The sequence below is a fragment of the Ambystoma mexicanum genome, chromosome 3q (assembly GCF_040938575.1).
Source record: "Ambystoma mexicanum isolate Mex_15411 chromosome 3q, UKY_AmexF1_1, whole genome shotgun sequence".
Taxonomy (NCBI): Eukaryota; Metazoa; Chordata; class Amphibia; order Caudata; family Ambystomatidae; genus Ambystoma; species Ambystoma mexicanum.
Genome location: NC_090926.1, coordinates 1,122,249,408 through 1,122,276,372, shown reverse-complemented (window position 1 = coordinate 1,122,276,372; position 26,965 = coordinate 1,122,249,408). Strand labels below are relative to the sequence as shown.

Below are 26,965 nucleotides of genomic sequence, written 5' to 3'. Positions count from 1 at the left end.
ACCATGGACGTGGAGGGGACCTTCAGCAATGGCAGTGACACCGCCATTTCGGACAGCGAAGGCTAAGGGGAGACGATAGTTTCCCAAGCGCAAGCCCCTGACCCCACCAGACAGGCCAGCAGCCCTGTTATAAGGACGGTTGCCGGCGGCACCAGCGCTCGCACAACCCCTACTTCTAAACACATCCCCAAGGCCTGAGACTCAACGCAGTCATCAACTAAGGGCCACACGACATCTAGGGAGAGGTCCGCAGGTTCACTGTCCTCTGGGCATTCGAGATCCCGTTCGCCACATGCCAAGACCCCGACTGTCGAAAGACAGCACAGAAGTTGTGAATAAACCCACACCCTAACGTTGCACGTCAGCTGACTAGGTGCCTAGCCACTCCAATTCCGAGGTTCGACTTTCTTTGTCGAAATCGATTAAAGCCTCAGTACAGTCAGGACTAGCCCACTTAGTGGAAAAAAGTCCTGAGGGGGCTTATCAAGGGAAAGGAGTCTAAGAAGCACTCTTCCAAGACGCCTCATAAAGATAAGTCACTTTCCACATCTAAAGATAGGGTTTCCCAGCCTCACAAGGTTTCCCAGCCACACAAGGGTTCTCAACCTTCCAAGGATTCACTTCCTTCAGAAGAAGATTCCTTACCAGGCCCCCAGACTTCGACACTAGGCCCTATGTCCATTCCGAGCTCAGCCCAATGGACATGTGAAGATATAGATAGGAAATGAGTAGGATGACCTTTATTGGAAATGATTTTCAGAAAAACCCAGAAGCTATCCAAAGCATCCAAAACACTCCTCCTACTACAGCCGCCTCTGGCTCTGAAGCCACTGTAAATGTCCCTACTACTCGCCCCACCCCTCCTAGAGGTCTCGCCCAGACACCCTGGATATTCCATCTCAGGTTGATCCTCCCTACCTTGATCTCTATGCCACAGACTAGGAGGATGATGCTGTAGATACTTATACAGCTCAAGAGGGCACAGAAGAAAACTATGGGGACGACGAAGCAGATATGTACAATATAGCCTCTCCCGTCACCCAAAACCCCCCTGTGGCTGATTCGCCCATTGACAACCAGCCCTTGTAAATGACATGTTCATTGAGGCTGCTGAGCACTGCCAGATCAAAACACAAGAGACTCAGCAGGACAAGATGTTGTTGAGGATATCCTAGGGGATAAAAAAAAAGAAGTTACACAGTTTATTCCAATTCTGTAAAACGTCCAGAGAAGGATCCAGCCTTCCTTGGAGACACCAAACCAACCACGTGCGGTTAACGCACGCATTGAGAAACTCTTTCGCCCAGCGCCCATGGATCCTCTCTATATCTAGGGCCATCTTAAACAACCACCAGAAAGAGAGCTGGTACTCCATTTGCTTCCTCTGAGGCACCACCTGACAAAGAAAGCAAACGCCTCTACACTATGGGCAGTACAGTAGCCTCTTCTGCTGCCTTTCAGGCTAGGATAGCTAACAATACTACTCTTTTCTAGCTACAATTGTCATAAGTGGGACAAGGTGTCCGCACTATCTTCAACCCCTGAGCACCCAAGAACACAGTTTGCCCAGGTAGCAGCAGAGGACAAAGCAGTCTCTAGCTGCATCCTAAAAAATAATGTAGACGCCGCTGATAATGCAAGAAGAATTATTGCGGAAGGCACTATTATTAAGCACCATGCTTGACTTCACTAATCGGATTCAAGCAGGAGACTCAAGCAACACTGCTAAATATGCCTGTTGAGCCCAATGTCCTCTTTGGAAAGGCAGTAGGGGACGCACTAAAGTCTGCAAAAAGATGAGTACGATACTCTAAAGTCCTTGGGACAACTTACAGATAAACCCTCTGGCCAAAGAGGAAATAGTAATTTTTGTCGCTTCAAAGGACGAAATTCCCAGAGGCGTTCAGGGTATGGTCAAAACCAAGGGGCATCCTGGGGTAATATACCAGGCCAAGCCGAGTGGACCGTGCCGATTTCGCAGACGAGGGGAGGTCCTCACCTCTAGAGGTGGAGCAACACCTCCAAAACAGTGACTAACCGCTTCAGGTTCCCTCCCATGCCTCTCCAGTAGGAGAGCATATTTCAAACTTCGCCCATGCATGGGAGGGGATCACCTCAGACAAATGGGTGTTATCCACAGTGGCGGGTGGGTACTGTGTGGAACTAATGCAGCGACCCCGGAACCATCTCCCGTGCCAAAAGACACACTCGGAGGAATAACGCAAGCTTCTCGAGGAGATTGCAGCGCTGCTCCTAAAGGATGCCATAGAGGTTGTCCCGGCGAACCAGGTAAACAAGGATATTTATTGAACCTACTTCCTATTGCCAAAGAAAGATCTAACAATGTGCCCAGTATTAGACCTACGCCCTGCAAACAAATATGTCAAGCCACAAACATTCTGCATGACTACACTACAAGAAGTAATCCCTCTGCTAAAGCAGGGGGACTACATGGCAACTCTGCATATGAAAGATGCTTATTTTCATATTTCGATGATCCCAGCGCACAGAAAATTCTTGCGATTCAAGATAGCAAACCAGCACTATCAATTCCAAGTTCTACCCTTCGGCATAGCTTCTGGTCCAAGGGTATTCACAAAGGTAGTGGCGGTAGTGGCAGCGCACCTGCACAGGGAATCAATCCCAGTGTACCCTTATCTGGATGACTGGCTGATTACAGGGGAAACCCCCCAAATTTGCAGTACAAACATTCAAAGAACAATAAATATTCTTTCAATTGGGAAGCACAACCAAACAGTTCCTAGGAGCTGTAATAACACTAGTTCAAAACCTTTGCTGGTGGACAAGGGAGAATCTGTTAAGGGGCAAACCAGCAGTGCAAGCTATAGTGACGACAGACGTCTTGCTTGCTGGGTCGGGGGGATCATCACCTTCATCACACGGCTCAGGGTCTGTCGACTCATGCCACGGCACAGAACCACATCAACCTGTTGGAACTGCTAGTTGTATTCAAGGCCCTTCAGGCATTCAAGATACAGCTAACAAACCTGCCGTTACGACTCCTCACCGACAGCACAACAGCTATGTTCTACATCAACAAACAGAGGGGCACACATTCTCCAAATCTGTCCAAACTAGCACAACAGATTTGGAAATGGGCACTCAAACAGAAGATATTCCTATCCTCGCAACACGTTCCAGGGGATCTCAATACGTCGGCAGACTCTCTAAGCATAGATCCCCTACCAGAGGAACACGAATGGCAACTGAACACAAAAGATGTAGATCACCTCTTGTCTCAATGGGGTTACCCCACACTAGACTTGTTCGCTCCAAGCAAAAACAAGCAATGCCCAGACTTCGCGTCCAGGTTCCCACAACCAGGCTCCAGGGGGAACACCCTTTTCGATGAACTGGTCCGGGAGGTTTGCTTACGCTTTTCCACCCACTCCTCTCATGAACAAGGTGGTGAACAAGATTCACATGGAACAAGTGACACTCCTCCTAGTTGCTCTTATGTGGGCAAGACAGCAAGACAGCCATGGTATCCACATCTGCGCAAATTGGCGATGTGCGATCCCATCAAACTCCTGTGCCAGACCATCTACTCACTCAGCACGGGGGAACAACAGTGCATCCTCAACCTCAGTCTATGAACTTGGCAGCGTGGCTCCTGAAGTCATAGAGTTCGGACATCTTAACCTGCCACAGAGGTGTATGGATATCCTAAAGGAAGCAAGACAACCTAACACTAGGCACTGTTATTTGAAAAAGTGGAGGCGATTTGTGTTTTGGTGCCAGTCTGAGCAAATAAACCTCATAGAATGTACTCCTTCACACATTCTAACTTGTATGCTCCACTTGCTAGATTCAAGGTTAATCTTCAACTCTATAAGGTTCCACCTGGCGGCTTTATCGGCTTACGCCACCTCCCAAATAAAGTATCATGGTGGAAGGTACCGGTCATTAAAGCATTCATGGAGGGAGTGAAACGACTACACCCCCCCATTTCTAACACACCACCGGAATGGAATCTCAATGTAGTACTTGCAAATCTCATGGAGAACCCCTTCGAGCCTATGCACGAGTCAATTCTTAAGTACCTGACCTACAAGACTGCCTTCTTAGTGGCTATTACTTCCATAAGAGGAGTTAGTGAATTACAAGCATTGTTAGTGCAGGATCCTTTCTTTATCATACACAAGAACAAACTGGTTTTTCACACTCATCCTAGGTTCATCTCTAGATTTCACATAAACCAGTCCATTGAGCTACCAGCCTTTTTCCAGAACCCCACCAGCTCAGCTGAGGTTAAACTCCACACACTAGATGTAAGGAGGGCAGTCCTTTACTATGTAAACAAGACCAGACCGCTGAGGAAAACATATCAACTGTTTGTCTCCTTAGCACCAGGCAGAGAAGGAGACTGCATTTCCAAGAATGCCATCTCCGGATGGATAGTCAGATGTAAACAACTGTGCTATTCTTGATCAAACAAGACACTGCCTTTCACGCCAAGAGCTCACTCCACAAGGAGCACAGGAGCCACTCTGGCTTCCAATGCAAATGTCCCCCTGGACAGCATTGGCAAAACATCTACATGGAGCTCAATGCACACTTTCACTCAGTACTTCAGCATTGACACCCATTCCAAGACAGATATACAGGTGGGACAAGCGGTTCTAAAACATCTGTTTGCCAAAGAACCTTCTCACAACCCACCACCTTCTCGTAACACTGCTCGCTAATCTATGCACAGCATGTGATCTAAGCCGATTCCACAAGCCTCAGAAGGGATACATTACTCACCGTAATCGTATTTCTGATGCTTGCATCTGCTTAGATTCACATGTGCCCACCGTTCCTCCCCTTGGAGACAAGATGCATGGATGCTTTATGAGCTTGTCTGATACATATCTGCTTGGATACACCTGTACTCTCTCTACACTTCATGCTACCTCATGTCAGAAACAGAACAATCTGAGGGACCTCGACGCGTGAAGGACCATGGGTACAGTGGACATCACACTAGTGATAGTATCACTGGCACGCCCTGTCGACATCCCTTTTTGAATTTCGAAACCAACAACTGTAATACTCTGCAGCTTCTGGTGGTTACGGTGAGTAATGTATCCCATTCAGTCACGTTTGGTTGTAGAAATGCATACAATTCACCTAAAGGCAAGTAGTTATGCAATGAGATACCAGTCAAATCCCTAAGTTGAATGGGCCTTGAGCCTAAAAGTCACACAATTCCTTTTGGAGTGGAGACAAACGCAGGAAGAGTTCTTGTGGTGGTGAGAAATGTTCCAATAGACTTCACAAGGATTTAACTGGTAAGTAGGATACTTTCTCCATCACTTGGAACAGCGGTTTAAGCAATTGTTTAAAAAGCAAAAGAATGGAATAAATCAAAGTTCTTCACAAACTTTTAGGAAGGAGGCGATAGAGGCAGCTGTAAGTATTGCGCATACTCACCACCCTTACTCCGATTATCCCAAGTGAGTTGGCAGATCCGATGGAAGTCGCTGGAGTTAGGTTTTCACGCCATCGGATCCAGTAGAAGAGGCCCAGGAGCTGTGGGTGAGATTCTGGTCTGTTCCAGGAGCTGAGTGTAACCCTTTCCGAAGAAGAAATGCAGCAGTCACCGATGCAGGGCACTTCAGGACACTCAACCAGGCAGGGGATGGGCGGTTCAAGTGTCAGTCACTGCACACGGGTGGCAGCAGGCGTCTCTCCAGTCGTGAACAAAGACAGACTTCCAGGACAGAATCCCTTGATGCTGGGAAGTTGAAACTGGCCAGGAAGGCAACTTGTAGGACTAGATGGCGACCACTGAAGTTCCAGACAAATGTGCAACAGCGACACTTCTGGAGTGGTAGCTCAATTCAGAGCTAGTCAGTCCACTGAGTTGTCCAGGGACATTACCGAAGGCTCAAAGCTGCAGGAGTGCGAGAAGCCCACTAGTTCAAGGGACATGGCACTGAAGAGGGCCCTCTGAGATCCGGTAGTCCAGCAGGGCTTCAACGGGGCAGGAAAGGTCGCCAGGTTTCTTCAGAAGTTGTCCTTGGGTCTTCAGTCAGCTGCACAGGATACTTTGCTCTGTTTGTGATATGATGGAATGTCTGCAGGCCTCCTACTTCTCCAGCATTGGATCTTTCATATATTCACATGCTTGAATACTCCTTGTCGTCAGATTGGGAATCCTTGGTAATTTAAAACATATAATTAAATAAACTTTTCCCATAGGAAAATACTACAGAACATGTCCCATAGGGCTTGTGTAGCCATTCACTTGTGTAGTCCTTCCACCTCCTTAGGCCCCTTTAGACCCTAACCAATGAGGTGGCAGGGCTTAAGCCATCTTCAGAGTTTTCACTGTGTTCTCTTGATTTTTCTGAGCTATTTTGACTTTATTCCTCTTAAACATGTGTTTTCTTCTACCCAGAGGCAGGCTTTTGCCTTAACGGCTAAAGGGTTTCCTGGACTCAGGACACCTTCCTTCCAACCGAATTTGCGGATTTTGTCTGCTTTTCTGTCACCTCATGGCAGAGCCAGATATGCACACTGCTAAGGAAAATACCTCCCTTTTCAGGGACTGCAGCAAGTGTAGCAAGAAGGTGATTTTTATCAGAGACCCTCCTAAATACTGTATTTACTGTCTCTACCCCCAAGAAATAGTCTTGCAAGATTTGCCAGACCTTCTCAAAGAAAAGTTTGTGTAGTTACATTGACATATTCCCAAGCGCCCACATTTTACCAAAAAGGATGACAAATGACTCCCTTCTCGGTGTTCAAATAAAAAGAAAACACTGTAGGACAGACTACTGCTACACTGATTTCTTCTGATGAGGAATCCTCAAAACTGTGCATTCTGCATCAGTTAGACACACTGAGAAGCAAGCTACTAAGAGGAGAGCTTCCTCAGTAGACATGACGGAATCTCCACCTCCCAAGGCAAAGATAAGGAGTGAAAAGGCCACCTTGACATTAGAAAAAGGCCTCCAAGGTCCTGCAGAAGGGGAACAGGGGGGTGTTCACACAAAAGGTATAGAATTGGTCTCTTCATCTTCGTCGGCGAAATGGATTACATCCTTTCTGGAAGGCAGAGCCATGAAAGTGTTCTCAAATACTTCCAATGCAGCTCCTACAATATTACACTGCGGTGTACCACAAGGCTCACGTACAGCCCCCACGCTGTATAACCTTTTCACTAAGCCTCTATTCGATAAACTGGATGCACTTGGGATCTTATACACCAACTAAGAGATAGGAGCACTTGGGTATCATCTGCAAACAGGCTCTTATCACGCAGACGCCCTAGCACTAAGACAAATTTACGCCACCATTCAAACATGGATGGCCACTAACGGCCTATGTCTTAATGGAGATAAGACAGAGATCCTCATTATTGGCCAAAAGTCTACTCTTGCCAAATTAGAGTGTCTCTACGTCAACTGTAACATAGATAACTGCACCATCCCAGTTTTAGCCTCTGTTAAAACGTTGGGGGTACACGTTGATGCAACACTCTCCATGAATAAACAAGTCAGCGCAATTGTCTCCGCCTCTGCATTAAGCTCCAAACTAATCAACGCCATCAAACCTTTCCTAACCAAAGAAAACTGTCTCTTAATAGAAAGAGCCACTATTGGCGCTAAACCTGACTATTGTAACGCCCTTCTAGCAGGCACCTGTGTAAAAAACTTAAACAGACTCCAGGTCACCCAAAATAATGCACTCAGAGCAGCCTTAAGCATCTCGAAAAAAGAACACATCTCACAAGCAAGACAATCCGTTCCCTGGCTCCCTGTCAAAGATTGTATCACTTTCAAGATTCTCACAACAACCCACAAATGTCTCCACAGCACAGCGCCGCCCTATCTCTCTGACACTCTCCACAGACCCATCTCTACCAAACCCACAAGATCATGCTACGCTAACCAACTCACTGTACCACGAATCAACAAGACCAAGGCAGGAGGCTTAGGATTCCCCTACATAGCTCCTACACTTTGGAATAAACTCCCCCCTGCACTAAGAGCAGAAAGATCGCTCACAGCTTTCAGAAAAAATCTCAAAACCTCTCTCCAACTAACACGCAACCTCTCTTCTGCCAGACCAATATACAATGACAATGGTTTTTTTGCATTCATTTTGTATGTACATGACCATATGTGTAACTGAGTTCTTCCTATCGCTGTAACTAGCGCCACGATGCCTCTGGGCTGTTTTGTGTGCTTAACAAATAGGAATAAATAAATAAATCATCCACGGGGGCGCCATGTCATGGCCACTGGTCAAGGGCCATTAACTGTATGCCCTGCAGGGTCCCAATGGATCCAGTCCTGGTGCCTCTGGCGCCAAGCTCATTTAAAAGTGTGTTCTGCACACAGTATGCTTAAAGCATGTGTACCTAGGCCGGGCATGGCCATACAGAGGCATTGGAAGGACGTGCAGAAGACAGGGGGAGTGGCAAGGTGGGGCCACAAGGCGGGGCCTAAAGGGAGTTGCTGGGGCCTGGATATATAAGCCAGCCCCACCCGCATGCTGGCGCTTCGCGTTAGTCTGCTGGAGCAGCGTAACGCTTACTGCCGTCTACAGATCCTTACCTGTTCCAGTTCAGCATGAGCATCGTAGTTTCCGGAATCCATCCTGCATCTTACCTGGAACCAGCCACGCCATCGCTGGAAGCACGGCTACCTGCTTCCAACTCTGCAGCCACCGCTCGCATCTTACCTGAGGCAAGCCACGCCATCGCTTGAAGCAGTGCTACCGCTTCCAACTCTACAGCTACCACGTGCCTCTTACCTGTCTCCTCGAATCCACCTCTTGCAGCGCCTTCCATCCTACCTGTCCCGAACGCCCATCAACACGGAGTCATCTTCCGGGGCAGCATCCTCGCGGATCCTTCCATCTGGCAGCCGGCAGGAGTTCGGAGTACTGCTCGCCATCAAACACTGATGGGCTGCACCTGCAAAAGAGACAGAAAGCACAAGGTTAGCAATTGCATAAACTTTAAACGCTGGGCAGCGCAATTCTCAAACTTAGCGCATCATCCGGAAATCCCACTTACCTCTTGTAGGTTTTCCGGATTGGACTCTCTTCCTTCACCGCGTACTCGTGGGGCAATCTTCATACCTGGAGGGAGAGGAAAGGACAATATAACGTTACGGACAATAATCATTGGGGAAATCATCATCACCACGAATACGGACAATAATCATTGTTATAAAACACCTACCTTCAAGGCGGGATTGGTCGCAGCCGGTCTGGGCCACCACGCAAAAGACCAGTGACGCAACTAGGTCCATCCAGGGCGCCCCTGCTGAAAGAAAGCAGGATGGAGAGATCATCCTTATACTAAAACAGGTGAGCTTGCATGGGCAAACTCTTGCTCACATCATTCTGGCACGAGAGGGTGGAGGTGAATCACTACACCACCACGCCATTCTCATTGCCTCTCATCTCTGCCTCTCATCATCTCTTCGCTTTCGCAGCAGCTGGGGATGAGAGTCGATCCAAGGGAGCCAAGACCTGGGAGGGCTCCAAACATGCCCTGATGTCCCTGTATAGACCAGATGAGCGTAACACGCCATCAATGCCAAAACTTTTGTCACCCTCATGAGCATCCTCACACTGGCCAAGACACCTGACCCGTCGACTGATAACAATTTTCTTGGTCGACAAGGATATTTATCTCATCAACAAAGACCTCATCGTCCAAAGACTCGTCGATGAAACATTCGTCCATTAAGCACTCGCCCACGCAACACCACTCGTCGACGGACACTTCCAAACAGAAAAAAGTGCCGTCGACTAAAAAAGAACTTCACCGTTCACGGCAGCGGACATCGTTGATGAGCCTCCACTATAGTTAATTCACCCGGAGAAGGAGCTTGTTGCCCTGGAGTCACAAGTTCCACAGTTAGGGAACTTAGGGGGGGGCTGCAAAACTGTCCCCAATAACAGAAATGGCAGAATTGCCAGACCTGATCCTGAAGGAGGAGTACTCAGATGTGGAGGAGCCACAGCCAGAACAGCCTAAAGAACATAGCCCACACTGGCAACCAGTCCTGGAAGACACGTTGGATCCCTTCGACCCAGCCTTAATGCAATCCATGCAAAGAATAGAGGAATTTCAAAGGAGACAGAGGGCTAGATTGACTACCGCTCTACTGAGTTAAAGGGAACGTAGGCCCTCACAAAGCATATCCCCTGTAGTCCACACTCGATGCTCCTCTGTCAGTCAGCAGTCCTCATGGCCAAAGATCACCATCAGCACTGCAAAGACGGAGGTGTTCTCCTTCCCTCGCCACGAAGGACTCAGGTACCCAGGGCACCATCAGTTTTGTGAGAGGTATGGAAGAGGAGGGTAGGAAAGCTCAGTGGGAACACAGAAAAGCATACATTTCTGAAAAGTAGACAAAATTCCAAGGTCAGGAAGCAGTCATTTGCCCAGGTCAGGCAACAACTATGTACCTAAAATTCCCAGTTTGGGAAGAAATTGGAAAAGTGACAGAAAAAAAAGTGTGTTCAGGAGATAAACTGAGCCATGCTACACAGGATTGTATGCTTGCACCCTAAAAGGTCGAACTTAGCATTTGATATTAAGGAAAACTAATGTGGTGAACAATGACATTTTTTGAATGAGCACAGGCAGATCTTTTGAAGGATAGGCGACTTGCGTAGGTTACAAAGGTGTTCAGTGCCTAGAGCAGCAACTAAATGTAGGTCACATTTGGGAAATTAAAGGGTTGTGTAACACAGTGAGACAGGAAATGTATGAAAAAGTTATCAAAACCAAGAGAAAACAACAAATGTGTTACCTTCCACATTCCCACAGGTGCCCCGATATAAATGGCACTTCACATGTGTGGGTGCAAAAGGAAAGGCTAAACCACTGGAACATCAAATGTCCTGGGGGAAGACTGGATTTGACTTTGTAGACAACCCACAGATTTGGGCCTGGCGTGTCGCAGTCACCAAGGAAAACGGGGAACCCCATGCATTTCTGAAAAGATACCCGTGGGAATCCAAAGAGGTCTGACTTGGGGAATCGCTCTAGATTTTATTAGCCTCAAGGCCCGGCAAAGTATAGGTTAAAAAAAACCTCAATTTTAAGACATATGCCACTAGGAACCCACCTGAACACGCCGGCAACAACACGTGTCCTACCATCCCATGTTCCCACAGGTGTCCTGTCGAAAATGGTACCTCACGTGTGGGTACACTGACGTGGGCTCAAAGGGAAAAAGGCTAAACCACTGGTACACCAAAGGGCCTGGGAAGACCATATTTTTACTGTATTTGGCCTTGTGGACAACTCACTGATTTTTGCCTGGGGTGTCGCAGCCACGAAGGAAAACAGGGAACCTCATGCATTCAGGGGCGCTGCCAAGGGGTGGCCAAGGGGGGCCACGTCCACCCTTATAACAATGCTATCCCCCCTTTCCCCCCGCCATTGGACCCCTATGAAATGTGAACTTTTCTTTTTTTGCTTTCGCTTTTTTGCCGCGATTTGTTGCGGCGCGCTGCCCACAATGGACTAGAGAGTTCAGGACCGGACGGACCTGGAAATATACAGCCTGGAGGCACGCATTTCTGCTTTGCCAATTGGCTTGCGCTTCCCAGGCTGTGTTTATTTCCAGAATATGGGTTTCCAGAGTTCAGGCGGCAGCCTGTATGTAGCGTGTGCCGTTTGCAGCACATGTTTACACACGCAGTGCTGCCAATATTTTTAGATTGGTGGCATTAAGGAGTCCTGGGCTGCTGCTAAGAGATTCCACCACCTGAGGTGGTAAGGAGACCTGGTCTACTTGCTCCAAAAGGGTCACTGCTACAAAGGCCAAGGTGTTGTGTCGAGTTGTGGGGAATGACTGTGCTTACAGAAGTTACTGCCCTCCGCAATGTGGGTGTGGAAGCAAACCTTACATGTTCTGGAATATGTTTGTTGTGCAGTGTGTTGTTGAGTGTGGTAGTGCTTCTAATTGGGGAAGGATTAGAAGAAATACCTGTTGTGGTGTGGATAAGCGGGCATACCGTTCAACATACTGAAAGGGCCTAGTTGGGTAAATCAGATGTGGTTGCGACTGTGGGAAATCAGAAGGACTCCTGCGTTTTTGACTGCATCCTGCATTTTTGACTGCATGTTAAGGTTTTCCAGAGTGGGTGAGTCCATTGCTTTGTTGGGAGGGTGAAAATATGTCCAGGCTGGGTGACACCCTTCAGAAGCAGGTGAGTTGTAAGATACAGATTGAAGAAATTGGCAATCATTTTTTGTGTCTTCTTATTTTAAAAAGCGTTCACACAGTCCGGGGGCATCGAGGTGCTGTTACAGGAGGTTTTTGTCTTAGCTCCATATTTATAACGCGCTTAAATGCCCCGAGGTTTCTAAGCCCAGACCTGGGGATCAAACCTGTGGTGCTTCGTGTCCTCTTGCTTCCAAGGCGAGCATGTTGCCACTGAGCTATCCTCTTGGGACGTCTACCCTCCCCCTCTTTTGTGTCTATGTTCTTTCATGTTCTCAAGTACAATGTTCACACTAGCCTCAGGATAGTGTGCATTACAAATATACCTGTTATGTGATCAAAATTACCCTCTTCTTTTATGCTTCTATTCTTTTTTTATTTATTTTCCCATTCCCTCTGGACTCTCCCACCCTTCCTTTATACCTATATTCTGTTTAAGCACCTGGAATGCTGCAGCCATTTGCATAGTTGACTTTATACTTGTGTATACTTGTGTATGCTTAGGCCTCTGGCCAAAGGCTCGATGCATTGGAATTTCATTTCCACTGTCTCATTCAAACTCTTTTCAGTGACACCATATGAGGCTTGTTATTACAATTCAATATTCAACTTCACTGTTATTTGACACACCCTCATTTTTCCTAACCCAGCATAATTCATTAGAATCATAGTCTCCTTTTTTTAATTAAATACGTTAAAAATCTTTCACCTTCGGACCCTCTTTTTTTGCAAACATCAAATATGTAAAGTTCCAACTAGGTCACTCTACTTCATGAGTCAGCAACCTTTGACTCTCCAGATGTTTTGTTTGCACTGCGACTTCCAGGATCCTCAACCATTGATTGTGCTGATGGGATATGTAGTCCACAACATCCAGAGAGCCAAAACGTGCAAATCCATGCTCTTCCTTAATCGAGCTGCTGATCAGTCCTGTGCTGTCAGTACCTACTGCAGGCCTTGCAATTAAACTGATATCAAATACGAAAAGTCACCTTTCAGTTGTACACAGGGAAGCCAGGGTTGGTGTGTCAGAGATGTATCTGTTATTTTAACACTGTGAGGAGACAGTTGTCTTCAAAACGGAACAAATAGTTTCTGGAATTAACTCTACAGAACCACAGAAAATGGCACTTGTAGCAGGTTTGTCTGAGTTAATTCCATTAACATGAGCATTAACTTTCCAATATTACGGATTTTAATCTGCTTTTCTTATACATTCTAAAGTTTTTTTTGTTTTGATTGAACAGTTTGCATCTCTGGGAGTTCTTGTAGTATCTGTTTTACATGCTGCTTTCAGCATTAATGTTGTGGTTCCAATATCCTGTCTGCTTGGGCTGGAAAAGTGGTTGTTTAAGGTCACGCTTCTGTAATTTTCTAATAAAGCTGGTAAATGATAATCATTTCAGGGTTCATTCAGAATATTAAGTGAAGAAAGAAAGGGTAGTCTTTGTGCAGCAAGGGCTGTTTCTGGGTGTACTGTAACTTTGAATGTCTCCTCTTGTGGAACCAGTCCTATGTGGCTGTACCACCACTTTTCATTTGACCTCTTATTTTAATGCCAAATAGTTAATGAACCGTCAACTCATTTCATCTTAAAAATGCAGGGGGCACCCTGCATTCCCTTTTATCAACAAACTCCACCCCACCTCTGCAGCGGCACCACCAAGGGGTGGCAAGGGAGGCCATAGCCAACCTTACAAAAAGACTGCCTTCTCCCACCAGCCCGCCTGCCGGTTATGTGTTTGTTTTGGTGTGCCACCCCAAGATTTCCAGTGAACCCATCCGGCCACCCCTATAAAAATTGTCTGGGGGTGACACTGCATGCATTTCAGAAAAAAAACCTGTAGGAATCCAAAGAGGTCTGACTTGCATGAATCGTCCTAGAATTTATTACCTACAAAGCTTGCAAAGTCCAAAATGTAGGGAAAAAAACTAAATGTTGGAGTCCAAGATGGCTACCATGGGTAGAGGACAAATTTAAGCACCTCTCCCATCGGGGCTGTAAAGATACTTTGGTAAAACATTACTGCTTGGATTAATCTTCCAGTCAAGAAGGGCAATTTGAAAAAGCGGCCCTTTATTCAGTCCATGATAACATTTAAGGATGAAATAAAATTCATACTCCCACCACCAAGTTATTATTGCTTTGGGGGTCTATCAAAAGATGACTAATACGTGGGAGAACACAATCCATTCGAAGAACAAGTTACTTACCGACCGGTGGTAACGGTATTTCGATTGGATGTTCCTCCCACATATTCCTTGTCGCCCCTCCCAGCATACCCAACTGCAGAATGTATGTGTCTTTACACTTTACTGAAGCCTACGGGCACTGCGTGCGCTATTTATACTAATGATGATGTTGACTGTCGAACGGAGGCCCTCGAGGGACATCGACTCCACGAGACAGCACACAGAATCCTCTGTCGAGAAAAACTTTCCAAAGCAGCTGAAGCTCGAAAGATGTTATCAAAAGATGAGGAATACGTAGGAGGAACATCTAATCAAAAGAACGTTACCACCGGTAAGTAACTTGTTCACATGCGTGCCATGAAAAGGTCAAAACAAAGTCATCCAGTTCCTTATAAAGCTCGAGTCCTGCTTCCTCCTGATGGCCTTGTAAGTCTGATCATACATGAGAAATGTTTGTGGATTAGTCGACAGCAAATTTAGACAATGCAAAGAAAATGTCTCTCACAGATCTCCTTGTGGATTGTTGTTGGCTGCTTCAGTCTTTCAGTGATGCATGTCTTTCTTGATCTTTTTGCGCCTTGAAACACTTGTGTATAGGTGTGTTATAAATGCCACATCACATCATATCTTCCAGCTTTCTTGCCTGTGTCTTTAAGTGGCTTGAATATGATGGGGAACCATCCTCCCAGTCCTGGATTCGTGCTAGCTTGCTAGATCTGTGTTGGTTTCAGCCAATCTCTCTCAATCACCATGACAAGAGGCCACCCCTGATCTCCAACTGGCTTTTTCCTAGGCCTGTTACCTCCTCCTTGTCCAGGTTGCTTGCTTTTGACCCACCAGTCCGCACACTCTCGCCTCCTCGACACCCTGCCACATGCTCCTACCTATGGGACCTTTTTCTATTACTTTCTCCTTCTATGTCCAACGGCTTCACCTGCACCTCCTCAACTGTTCATCATATGCTTGTCCCACTACCTGCCTCAGGTTCGTTGTGGTCAGTCTTAGGTTTTTCTAAATACGACTGTGACTCCCTTGGGCTGGACATTACATCATATATTTATACATTTGCCTCCTTGTGTGCCTCTCTTCCTCCTTGTTTCCACTTCTAAACATTATGTACTCCATTCTTATCCACCTTCTCCTCTCTCAAACTCCTGATGTTCATCAAAAGGGAACATGTACCATATGTGACAGGCGTGAAAGGGTTTAGAGTTTCAGTGCACTCAGTGGGGGAAGAAGTCCAAGTGAGAGAACCCCAGACTAGTGTACAAAAGATCTGAAATGAGCAAATTATTTGACTTTTATTTTGAAAAAATGATAGTTACACCAAGCACTGCACACTTTACATTGGCATCCTGTAAGGAATCGGATCATCTTCAAAAGCATGTGGCTTGTCCACAAAAGCCTCCAATACCGTGGTGATACATCTTTGGCTTTGAAATGTAGCCTCTACTTCTCCATTCGCCTTCAAAGAAGATCTTGTCAGGACAGGAAACTCAATATCCCAAGATACCAGAAAGAAAGGCAGGGCGGCCGCACCATTCTGGTTCAACCTTCCAGAATTTGGAATTTGCTTCCAGTTTCACTCCGCAGATATGATATTATACAATACAGCATTTGTAACTCGCCTGTACACAAGTGTTTCAAGGCATGACGAGTCAAGGAAGGAGGAACAGAGGGAGGACAGAGACAACGATCTTACTAGGCCAAGTGATATTGAGATCGCGCCAGTGTCACTCCGCAGATATGATATTATACAATACAGCATTTGTAACGCGCCTGTACACGTGTGTTTCAAGGCATGACGAGTCAAGGAAGGAGGAACAGAGGGAGGACAGAGACAACGATCTTACTAGGCCAAGTGACATTGAGATCGCGCAGGGGAGGGGAGGGGAAATGTGCCAGGGGAAAAGGGATTTGGGCAGTGCTGTACATGGGATCAAAACAATAACAAAAAGTGCGGCCAACAGGTGGCAGGTGCAAGGGTAAGTGCAGGCAGCAGGTGTCCAAAAGTGTAGGTAGGGGGACCGTAGGGTTACAGATACAGAACCACGCGCAAGGGTTGCCGGGAGGCCATGCAGGTGTTCAACTGGGCGGGCGTGGACCTGGGCCCGAGTTCAGAGGGTGGCCAGGTGACCAGGGCAGTATCAGACAGGAAATCAGCAGGGGAGAGGAAGAGAGAAGGCAGAAGAAAAGAGGAAGGTCTTGAGGTGCTTCCGCAACAGGAGCTGGTTCTACTCAAGTTTCAGAGAGGCAGGGAACCTAACTTGCTGCTGTTCCCGAAAAATCTTCAAACTTATCTTTTTGTTTAATCCTATTCTACTTTCATTTTTTCCCTGTGTTGATCAAATCCTTTTAAACTAAGTTTGGGTAATTCGTTGGCCTTTATAAGCCTTTTTAACATAACATACTATCCTCTTATCTTCTTGCCTTCCCCTTGCCCTGCGCCTCCACCATGTGTTTCCTACTCTGATCTTCGCCACCTCCTCTACCTTCTGCCCCTCCTCACACTGCTCCTACACCACTTCCAGCTCTCTCATCAGCACATTCTCACTCATCCACAGCCTCCTTCTCACTCCTCTCTCTCTTTGAATCGTCTGTCTCCTGTCCTCTGTATCCTTTAAAGTTGCATCTTCTCCAAAGTCCTACACTGCACCAACTCAACGTCCCTCTTTTATAGCCCTGACAGGCTGGTAACGAGTGACCTAAAGAGGGTATATGTTTCACCTGCAGGGTGAAGGTGGTCTTGGATTGGTTGAGTGGGGCTGTGGTCTTATTATTCTTGCATACGAGTCTACCCTCCAAGCACACATGCTTCTATGCCATCGACACAGAACACCTAGTAACTGACCCACATTCAGAGCTCAGGATTCTTTAGTCTGTAAGCATCAACACAACAGCAAAAGTATCTTGCATTTTTCTCTTTCCCTACCAGCCTCACCTACATCACCCCATCAGATCCATTATGCGCAAAAAGGACAACGCAAATCGCAGCAGAGTACAGTATAAATACAATAGCATAACAGATCTATGCGATTCTACATACTTTGTTTGCGGATTGAGACTTAAGGTGCGGGGACTGCCATATTGGATTCCCTCTTCAGCAAAACTATTGCTCATAGCAGTTTTCTTGCGATCGCTTTCTGTTCAGCAGAGTCTCACTGTTTTTTTTCCACCACAATGTGCAGAGTGCTTTCCATGCCAACACAACTCTTGTTCCATTACTGTATAAACTGAGGCCTGCACTTGCTTGCTCTTTCTGGGGCTAGACGTCACACAGGGTTGGGTCATTCTGGTTGGTTATATGTGAAAATACCTCATTTTAAAGCTCTCGAGAGAAAAAAGACCGATTTGCAATGACCGACGTGCAGTCACGTAATGGTCTTCCTAAATCTATTTTTTTCCTTTCCTTTCAGACCTAGAACGTTCTGGACATATAATATTTGTTGGGTGGGTGAAGTTTGGAATGCTTTTGCGATCCCTGGCTGAAACGGGCACACTGTCTATGGGTTGCATATTTTACCCATATAGTCCCAGTATGGCAAGCCCCTGCTGCCCGACTGGGGCATGATGAGTAAGGCTAGGGATTCTACCTCAGACTCCAGTATCACTGCGCAAGTGCTGGCCCACATAGGCACCCCATGCCTCCAACATTCACCTGTAGAGTCAGGCATGGGATATTGTCCCAATGCCCATGGCTGATGCAATGGCAAGGTTTGTGACCCTCGAACTGCTTTCTGAACCCTGGCCAATGCATACTGTGAGGGGTCAGCAATGCGAGGCATACAACTGTTTGATGATTGTTTAAAACATACTTTTTTATTAAGGTAGAAATTATACCAAAATGCCTCATGGTCCCTACTCTGATGAGGATTTCCCTGCCTAACAAAGCTAATGGGGAAACACTCTAACACAGGATATTTGGCCCTCACACTAAGCATCAAATACAAAAGAAAATATATGGTAATTAAAGTAACATCAACAATGATATTCACAGTTTCTTGGTAACTAACCTTTTAGCAACCTAGATGAACTCCCTTCCCCAAGATTCAATGTGTATTCAGCTTCAATGTTCATCGAAAGAATGTAAGGAAATCCACATAGGCAGCAAAGTCTTCATTCAGTTCTTTGAAAGTTCAAAGTAAAGTTTGTTAACCAAAGTTCCAAAAACAACAAAGTTCTTCTTCTTGGTGAAATAAAGACTTTACACTTCTTTAGAATAGCATCAATGTTATTCCCAGCCACAGTGCTTTTTTACCACTTTCAGCTATCTAAGAAGACTTGACATAGTTCCAAAAAGAAATGCAACTTCTAGACTGTTAGTGAAACACAGTCTTGGTTAACAGTAATTGTCTATTCAGATTAGGATTCACTATAGATATATATGTCAGGAGGACTTCACAGTGTTGCTGTTTCTACTTCAACAGCTTCACTTCTACTAGAGTTTACCATGAGGGCATCCTCCCTTGCCTCACAGCATTCCACTTCATTTGGACTACTGAAGTCTTGCATCTACTGACAATCGGATATACCACCACATTTTCAGTACTTAGTATTTCAAGGCAGATTTTGACAAAATTCACGATTGCCTTTTGGACCCACTTTTTTCCTTCTACAGCAGTATCTGGCAATATAGGGGGTAGCAACTTCCAATAATGTTATAAGCAACACAGTTTCCCTTCCCCAACTTGGCCTTCACCTCTTTGCCAACTGTTAGCCAATGAATTACCCAGAAGCCTTCGTGCCAATCTCTTGGCTTCAGGTAATGCATTCACACTTGTAACTTTGGCAAGGTTCAACTTCTATTGGCTCACTGTAAGACCATTTTCTGGCTATGAGAAAGGTTTTTTTCAATCTCAACGAGGGAATACTCGTGACTTGGGCAGTGATTGCGCTCTCTCCAATTGTAGTTACCATATTTAAACACTTAACTTTTTAGGAACAATGGCGGCTCGTAAGAATGAAGTAAAGTTCACTCTCTATTTGGAAAACAAAGTTAGGCACACGCAACCACTTCTTGAGTTTTACAAGTTTTAAGTGTTCAATAATGCTTTCCACAATGTTTATGTTCAATGAGAGAAAAGCAACCACTTCTTCTTAGCTCAATGGTTTAACAATGGGCTTAATGGTTTAACAATGGCCTTCAGTAGCCTTTGCTTCTACGAAAGTGAAGAATTACTTCTGATCATACGCGAGTGCTACTTTCTATTGTGCCTTTGTTATAACTTCAAGAAACAACTTCCAATTGCTTCTACGCGAGTTAAACATTTATACTGCATCCTGTTGCCGGCAGTGCTTGCGCAAGGAATCAGAACACCAGGTTCGACTCACTGGCTTCTGTGATCCTCTTTCTGCGTGTTGCACAACTTCTGCTTCTGGCTCACTTGGGACCCACACCCTTCCTCTCTGAAGTTGTCTACTATGGAGCCCCTCTCACTCCTGAGAACTGTGACTCACCCACAGCTCCTAGCCTCAATCTCTGATACGTTCTCAGTACAACAATCATGGCAATCAGGCTCACATGAGGAAAGACAGCCTCCCTCCAGGTCTTCTGCTGTGCAGCCTCTGCACATCAGAGTTTTGGGGAACAGGACCCTCTCAGGTGAAATAAGCTGCTTCCATGTTCCGACGTCCCTCTGGTTCTTCGGCTTCTGCTTGATTTGACAGCACTGTCTTCTTTCTGCCTCTGCTACTACTGCAAGCACTCCATTCACTGTTCCAGCTCCTCCTCCATGTCTGCACCTTTTATGCCTCCCACGTTCCTTCAGGTATGGACTGTTAGGCTAAATTGTCTTACTATTGCTATATCATCCCTTGTGTCCCAGGTCTCATGGGATTATGGGATAAGTAGTCCCCGTCAACATTGTCAGTTCTTTTAACTATTGGCTTGATTTTAAGGGTAGATTATTCCCTGTATAATCATTTAAAAATTGACTTTTAGAATGTGTTATTACAGAGGAAGACATTTGATTTAAGGCAATTTTTCTAGCTCCTGGTGTTTATCCTGAAATACCTTGAAAGGCCTTGCTCAGATTTTACAGTACTTGTACCTAGAGTCACAGATCATATATGTAGGTGTGGGACAGTATAATGAAATATGCCATTACCTGTTTTGGTAACCCAGAAAGGTACTTCCTTTCAGAGGACAAATACCCTGTCTCATCCCACAGGATCTCCTCACCACCCTGGGTCCTCGCTCCTCCCAGGTGATTCTTTTGCAGTACACAACCCCTAAGGTCAGGATCAGGAAGCGTCTGCCTGTCCCTGGCCACATGGGAGGAGACTTTAGGCAGGGTTTCAGTGAGGGATCCGTAGTATTCTTCACACTACTCATTGCATACTCTTGTTTCCCTGGAGTCACCTTGCAGGGTGCATGCTGATCATTGATCCCATACAAGGTTTAGGTGATTGAAGCATATAAACACTTTACATACATAGTGCATACTGTTTAAAGCTTGTAAATATGTGCAAATAAGTGTTTGTATGCACCAGCATTACTTTTGAGCTGTCCGGTGTTACTACAATGATAATAATGATTTATTTATGTAGCGCTTACGCCTAAGCTCTGTAAATAGAACATATTTACATACTATAACCATCTCAACCGAAGTAGGTACTCATTTATTGAGTTGGCCTTGCCGGGATTCAACCCTGCGACCTGCACATCACACATAGATCACAGCAGCAAGCACTCAGCCTTGCCATGTATGGCCTTTTGTAAATTGTGTGAAGCCCGGCCGCGTAAAGGGTGACTGCTGTGACTCCTGCTGTTTGGCTGTGCTGCTGAAGGACTTTCCTTTCCTATATTCAACTTTAAAACTTACCACAGCGTGTTTCCCCTCGCGCCCCTTGCTCTGTGTGAGGTCGGCTGTGAGCGAGTGAGCGAACCGCTGCAACGCGGGTTGAAGCCCTGCCCATTTATTTATTTATTTATTTTATTTTTTTTCTGCTCCGCCCATTCCAGGAAGTGAAGACCTAAAACAGGAGCCCAGCAACCCTTGCGGCGTGAAGCCCGGCCGCATAAAGGGCGACTGCTGTGACTCCTGCTGTTTGGCCGTTTGCTGCTTTTCTGCCGTTTGCTGACTACAAAGCCCTCTTGAGGAGCTGTGCTAACAAATTGCCCTAAAAAATTGTGGGTGAGGGAGCAGAACTCCAGCACGCTCCCTCGTTTTCAACGTCTGATTGTGTTCCTCTTCGCCGCAGCGACATAAACAATGACCTTACTAGCAGACGGCCCACAAACCCGGAAAAAATCATCACAGCAACAGCGCTCGACTAAGGTAGGGGTGGAGGACAAGGTGTCCTTATACGCAGATGACCTACTATTATACCTACAGGACCCACGTGACTCTTGCCCTATCGTGACGCAGCTGCTAAAAAGATACGGCAGGTTCAGCGGCCTCCGTGTCAACTGGTCTAAATCCATACTGTTCCCAGTGAGGCAGATGGACAACGCAGTACCAGATAAATGTCCATACCGCATAGAAAGGGAACAATTTAGATACCTAGGCATACAGATTTTACATAAATTGTCAGACTGTGCACAAGAACTTACTCCCTATAACGTTAAAGTTTAAAGATTACATCCAACATTGGATGTCCTTACCACTTACATTATTAGGACGGACTGCACTTTTCAAAATCATGGCCCTCCCCCGCTTTCTTTATAAATTGCAAAATGCTCCACTGCCTGTTGCGACCAGTGAGTTTCATAGAATAGATCAAATACTCAGGAAATTGCTATGGAAAGGGGGAAGCCCACGCCTGTCACTCACAACCCTACAAAGATCCATATGGGAAGGCGGAATCGGACTCCCCCGTCTGGAAACATATTACTGGGCCAGTCAAATGGCAATAATAAATGATAAACTACACGGGGACACCACACTACCGCACAACAGAATGCCGGATTCCAACCCACAAGAAAGACCCATCATGAAATACCTCTATTGCCAAAAAGACTGGGCTGCAGCCCCATCCATGCAGACACATATAACTCTAATATGGTCAGATACTCATAAATACTTAGGCTGGGACGGGAAGCTAACCCCAGCACAACCACTATGGAATAATAAACACCTCCCAGAAGTGAACAAACTCCCTAAATGGCGCTCCTGGTTCCAACTAGGCATTACGAATATAGGGGACGTAGTGAGAGAAAACGAAATAATACCATTTGAAGCTTTAGCCACCACTTTTACGCTTCCCCCCAATAAACAATACCACTATATGCAACTTAAACATGCGCTACAGGTCCATCTCCCCGATATAATAGACATGGCAGACTACTCCCCACTGGAACACAACCTGTTCCCAGAAATAATTAGACACAAGGTCACGTCTACCTTATACAGTGCCATAACTTCCTTCGCCACGAAAGAACTATCGGGTTTAAAGGCCAAATGGGAGAGGGATGTGGGCGCCATACTTCCTGAGGACTGGGTGGCTGCATTAATGTTCCCCAGAGAGGTGGCTATCTCCTCCAGGTTCAGGTTAATACAACTGAAGGTACTGCATAGAATTTATTACCCGAGGGTAGCACTATTCAACTGGGGGAAAACCACCGACCTGCACTGCCTGAGATGTAAAAGGGAGGAAGGCTCCTACTATCACATACTGTGGGAATGTGCCGTCATCCAACGATACTGGCAGCAATGCTGCAGCGAACTGTCAAGAGTAATGGGCAAAATAATTCACGTGAGCCCCAAACAACTACTGTTGGGAATAGAAGAGGATATCGAGCTAACACGTTATGAAAAAGCGTTTCTATCTACCACCTCTGCAATACTGAAAAGAAATATAGCGCAACTCTGGGGCTCTGCAACAGCACCGATTTATGAGCAATGGTTAACAGATGTGAACATTTGTTTTGCAATGGAAAAAAGAGTGTATACAGCCCGGGGATGTCCTGAGAAATCTCAGAAAATATGGCAAAAATGGGAAGACGCACACTGAACAGTAACCTGCATGGACAGACTGTGCTAAAACACAAGGATTCGTAAGGGAACCAGTTTGCGCAATATTAATGTGGTTAAATGTCTGGTTGTACCAAGCTCCTCTGTATGTGGAACAAGATGTGGAACTACGAATGGGCGGGAAAGGGAAATATTGGTTATCACGTTGTTCGGGGCTATATGTTTTTCTTTGTGTTTAAAAAAACAATAACATTTTATTGTTAGGCAGAAACCTGTGCAGTTCCCTTTGGGACCACTGCAAAAGATTTAGGACTACAGGTGTTAGCAGTAAACCCACTTGGTAGCAGTCTGTACCACCCAGATTTACCTGGTAGCTGTGGCTGAGCAGTCAGACTTCCCTCAAGAAGAGTTAGGCAGTATGCAAAGTATACACAATAGGTACTCGGACACAATAATACAAGCAAACACTGACCAGAGCTTTGGTATCAAAGTATATAATTATTTATTTAAAAATACACTATTTGAAACACTCCAACACTCTTATTGTAAAACACTCTAAACACAGTTACTATTATAATGTAGACAACCCTTATTCCTTATCAGATAAGTCTTAGTTAACACCACTTATTTTCATACAGAGGTGAGTGCTTAACTATAGATGGCACTCCAACAAGTTCATGAAGAAGGGAGGGAAAAAGACAGAATATGGGAAGGTACACCACTCTAAGCTTTAGGAACACTATTAGCAAGGCAGAAGAGCAAAAGTCACTTGTGCGCCAAAGTCCATAGGCTGGGCCCACTGTTAGAGAGAGCAGAGCACAAATGTGCCCAAGATCACAGTTACACTATGCTTAGAAAGTCTTGCAGAGAGTTCGAAAAGAGTTTAGAGAGGCTCAGAAAGGTTTAGCCAGGGTGTCCCAGGCTAACCCAGGTTCGAAAGCCGGGGGCTAAATCTACCCCGTACCGTCGGTGGCAAGGGAAGCCAGGCGGGACACGGTACCTTAAGTGGGAAGGATCCTCCAGCGGTGGCAGTTGTTCCTGGCAGCGGGTGCAAGTTTCGTCGTCGTCTAGGGGAAGAGAAGATCTCGACTTGGAGGAAAGATGAAGGTCGTTACACTGCCAGGGAAGAAACCAGCCGCAGAGTTTTCCGGTTAAAGGTATTACCCTTTAATTCGCGGTCGTGGTAAAACGTGGTATCCCGGTTGCCGGGGTGCTTGGCACGGGCAAGGCGGCCACGAGATACGTCGGGAAGGCGAAAAGACGGTGAAACTGGTTATCCCCACCAGTCAAAGGAAGAAGACTCTCCGGCGGGAGATCTCCTCTGTTGTTGGGAAAAGTGGTGAGACGGTCCAGCAGGGCTCCACCGGTGGTGTCGTCGTGGCAGGTCGGCTCAGCTTCTCCCTCGTCCGATTCTTAGGTCTTGTGGCGACTTCTGAAGTTCCAGTCCCCAAAGCTCTGCTTTTATGCAGAAAACCCCCATTCACTCAGCCTAGCTGTCACTCAAACATGCTAAGTGGTGAGACGGCCGGCTCACCACTTGCGCCATTTCAGGACGGAGTGCGACTTGAGTTGCCTAGGCAACTCAGTCCAGGGTGCCTAAATCCCCCTCCACCCCTCCTAAGTACCCCAGACAGAGTGGCACCACTTTGGAGGGCTTCTGTGGAGAAGCCCGCCAAAAAGTGGAACAAAGGGCTCGACTTGGGTTGGAGTCACAGAAGAGAGCACAAACGCCATTTTAGAACCGAGTTTTGGCAAAAAATACCAACCAGAGAATTAATATTAATTAAATAAACCGGCGGTATGTTCGAGGCTATCGTAATTAAATAAAGATAGTAGCCTCGAACAATGGGAAAATCCCATAGAGAAATATTCGCGGTTGAATATAAAAAGTAGTATCCACTGCCACTAGCCAAAACTCGATCAGGGGGGACGGAGACGTGCCCCTTCGACTAACCGACCCCGGGGCAATCGAATTGCCCCAGCCAGTATGTCCACAATATGATGGTTTGTACTGGTTCTGTTCAGAATTTAAGACTAGTAAAGTCAATGGTGACTTTACAGACCCTGGGAGACAGTAGTCAGTCCCAGGGTATGGAGTCTATACTGGGGAGTCACTATGACACCCCTGTGTTACTGCACTGAGGGTGCTGTGTAACACACCTCACAAAAACACATGAAGCCCTATGGAGTAAAAGACCCCATAGCCCATTAAACACATCTATAATCAAAGAAACACACTCAAATCATGTCCAAGAGTGAGGATAAAAGGGTCTCACTCTTGGCAGGAGAAAAAAAATAAACCCCAAAAATCCAGCAAAGCTGCTGGGGGACTCACTAGGTTAGGAAATTCAGCCTAAACAGAGAATTCTCCCTAACAGTTATATTTTTAAAAAAAAAGAAAATTCCTATGAATTGACCAGTGCTCTGCCTCTTCCAGGTAATACCTGCCCTGTTAAGTACAGCTATGGTGTGTTGTGTAAGCTTGCTTTCCACAAATATGTTCAGCACCCTCCAAAAGTGGAAAATATTCGATCCTCGTCAAATATCTGGCAGATCATTTCCCTTATGATTGTTGTATAAAATCATGTTTATTTTGCTTATTAAGATAATATTTTGACAACTACACCTGCATATTCATTAAGTGTCTAGTGGTCAAGTGCATGGTGAGCTACTTGATCTCTGATTTAGAAGCTTGCACTGTGGGCATCCTCTGCAGACAGGTCTGGTGTGAACACTAAGATAGGCACTTCCCTGGGGTGACGTAATAAAGGGGGCAGCAGGCAGCCATATCTGTCAATGACACTTGTGTGTTTTTTTGTTTTACAAAAAGTGAGTCGAGAGAAGGTAAGCGTAGGTGCAGCAGTCTTCGTGTAGAGGCCTGTGAAACTGCTTGGACACAAGTTGATTTATCCCCTGATGGTATATGTTTGTTTCTCACTTGTATCACAACAGTTTGAGCCTTTAGTCTCAAATCTGTGTGCAGTATTGCATTGAATTAGCCAACAAGATTGAACTGTTTTTGTACAGGGCAAATATATTTCTCAAACATTTTGCCCATTTAGACTCGTAGATTTTGAAATAAGTTCAGTACCCCGGAAATGTATTAGGTTGTTAACTGGTGCCATAGAAGAGCTGGAGTCATCTGGTATCCCTACTAAGAACCTGGAATACTATGGACTGTGATTGCTGAAGTTATGATGGTGAGTATTTTCTGTTTGACTTTACTGACCCTTGACTTCAAAAAGCTCAACTCCTCAACAACATATCCCAAGAGTCTGTCCTTGGCGCATCGTATATTCTAACTTTTACAAATTACTGTTGATATACAAATGTAAACTCTGGAATTCATCTCTACTCCTCAAATGTAATTGTAAACCCCATCTTTTAAATCCTGCAGGAATTAGTCATGAACACTTCTTTAGGAAAATTGAAGCAGCCCACTGTGTCGCCTGTGACATGTTGATACCTGCAGTTCATAATCTTCTCCAGAGACACTTGAGGTCCCCAGACCACAACAGGAACTGCAATGTAAGTGGTTTGTCCTACACTGAAAACCTAATGCCTGTGCTTTTTTTTATGGTAAGCAAATAAGAGACTCAGAAAAAAGCCATCAATGTTGTGAAACCTCCAGAAAAAATCCCATTA

At 45.8% G+C, this 26,965-nt stretch overlaps 1 protein-coding gene across 6 annotated transcripts in view; it reads left to right on the top strand.

Moving 5' to 3' along the window:
- AKAP8 (A-kinase anchoring protein 8) overlaps window positions 1–26,965 on the top strand; it is a 1,455,819-nt gene that overhangs the window by 1,319,887 nt on the left and 108,967 nt on the right. For all 6 annotated transcript variants that reach the window (XM_069603890.1, XM_069603889.1, XM_069603892.1 and 3 more), the window contains one exon: window positions 26,718–26,848. In XM_069603890.1, coding sequence (XP_069459991.1) covers window positions 26,718–26,848 — 131 coding nt within the window. The remainder of the gene's footprint in view (window positions 1–26,717; window positions 26,849–26,965) is intronic.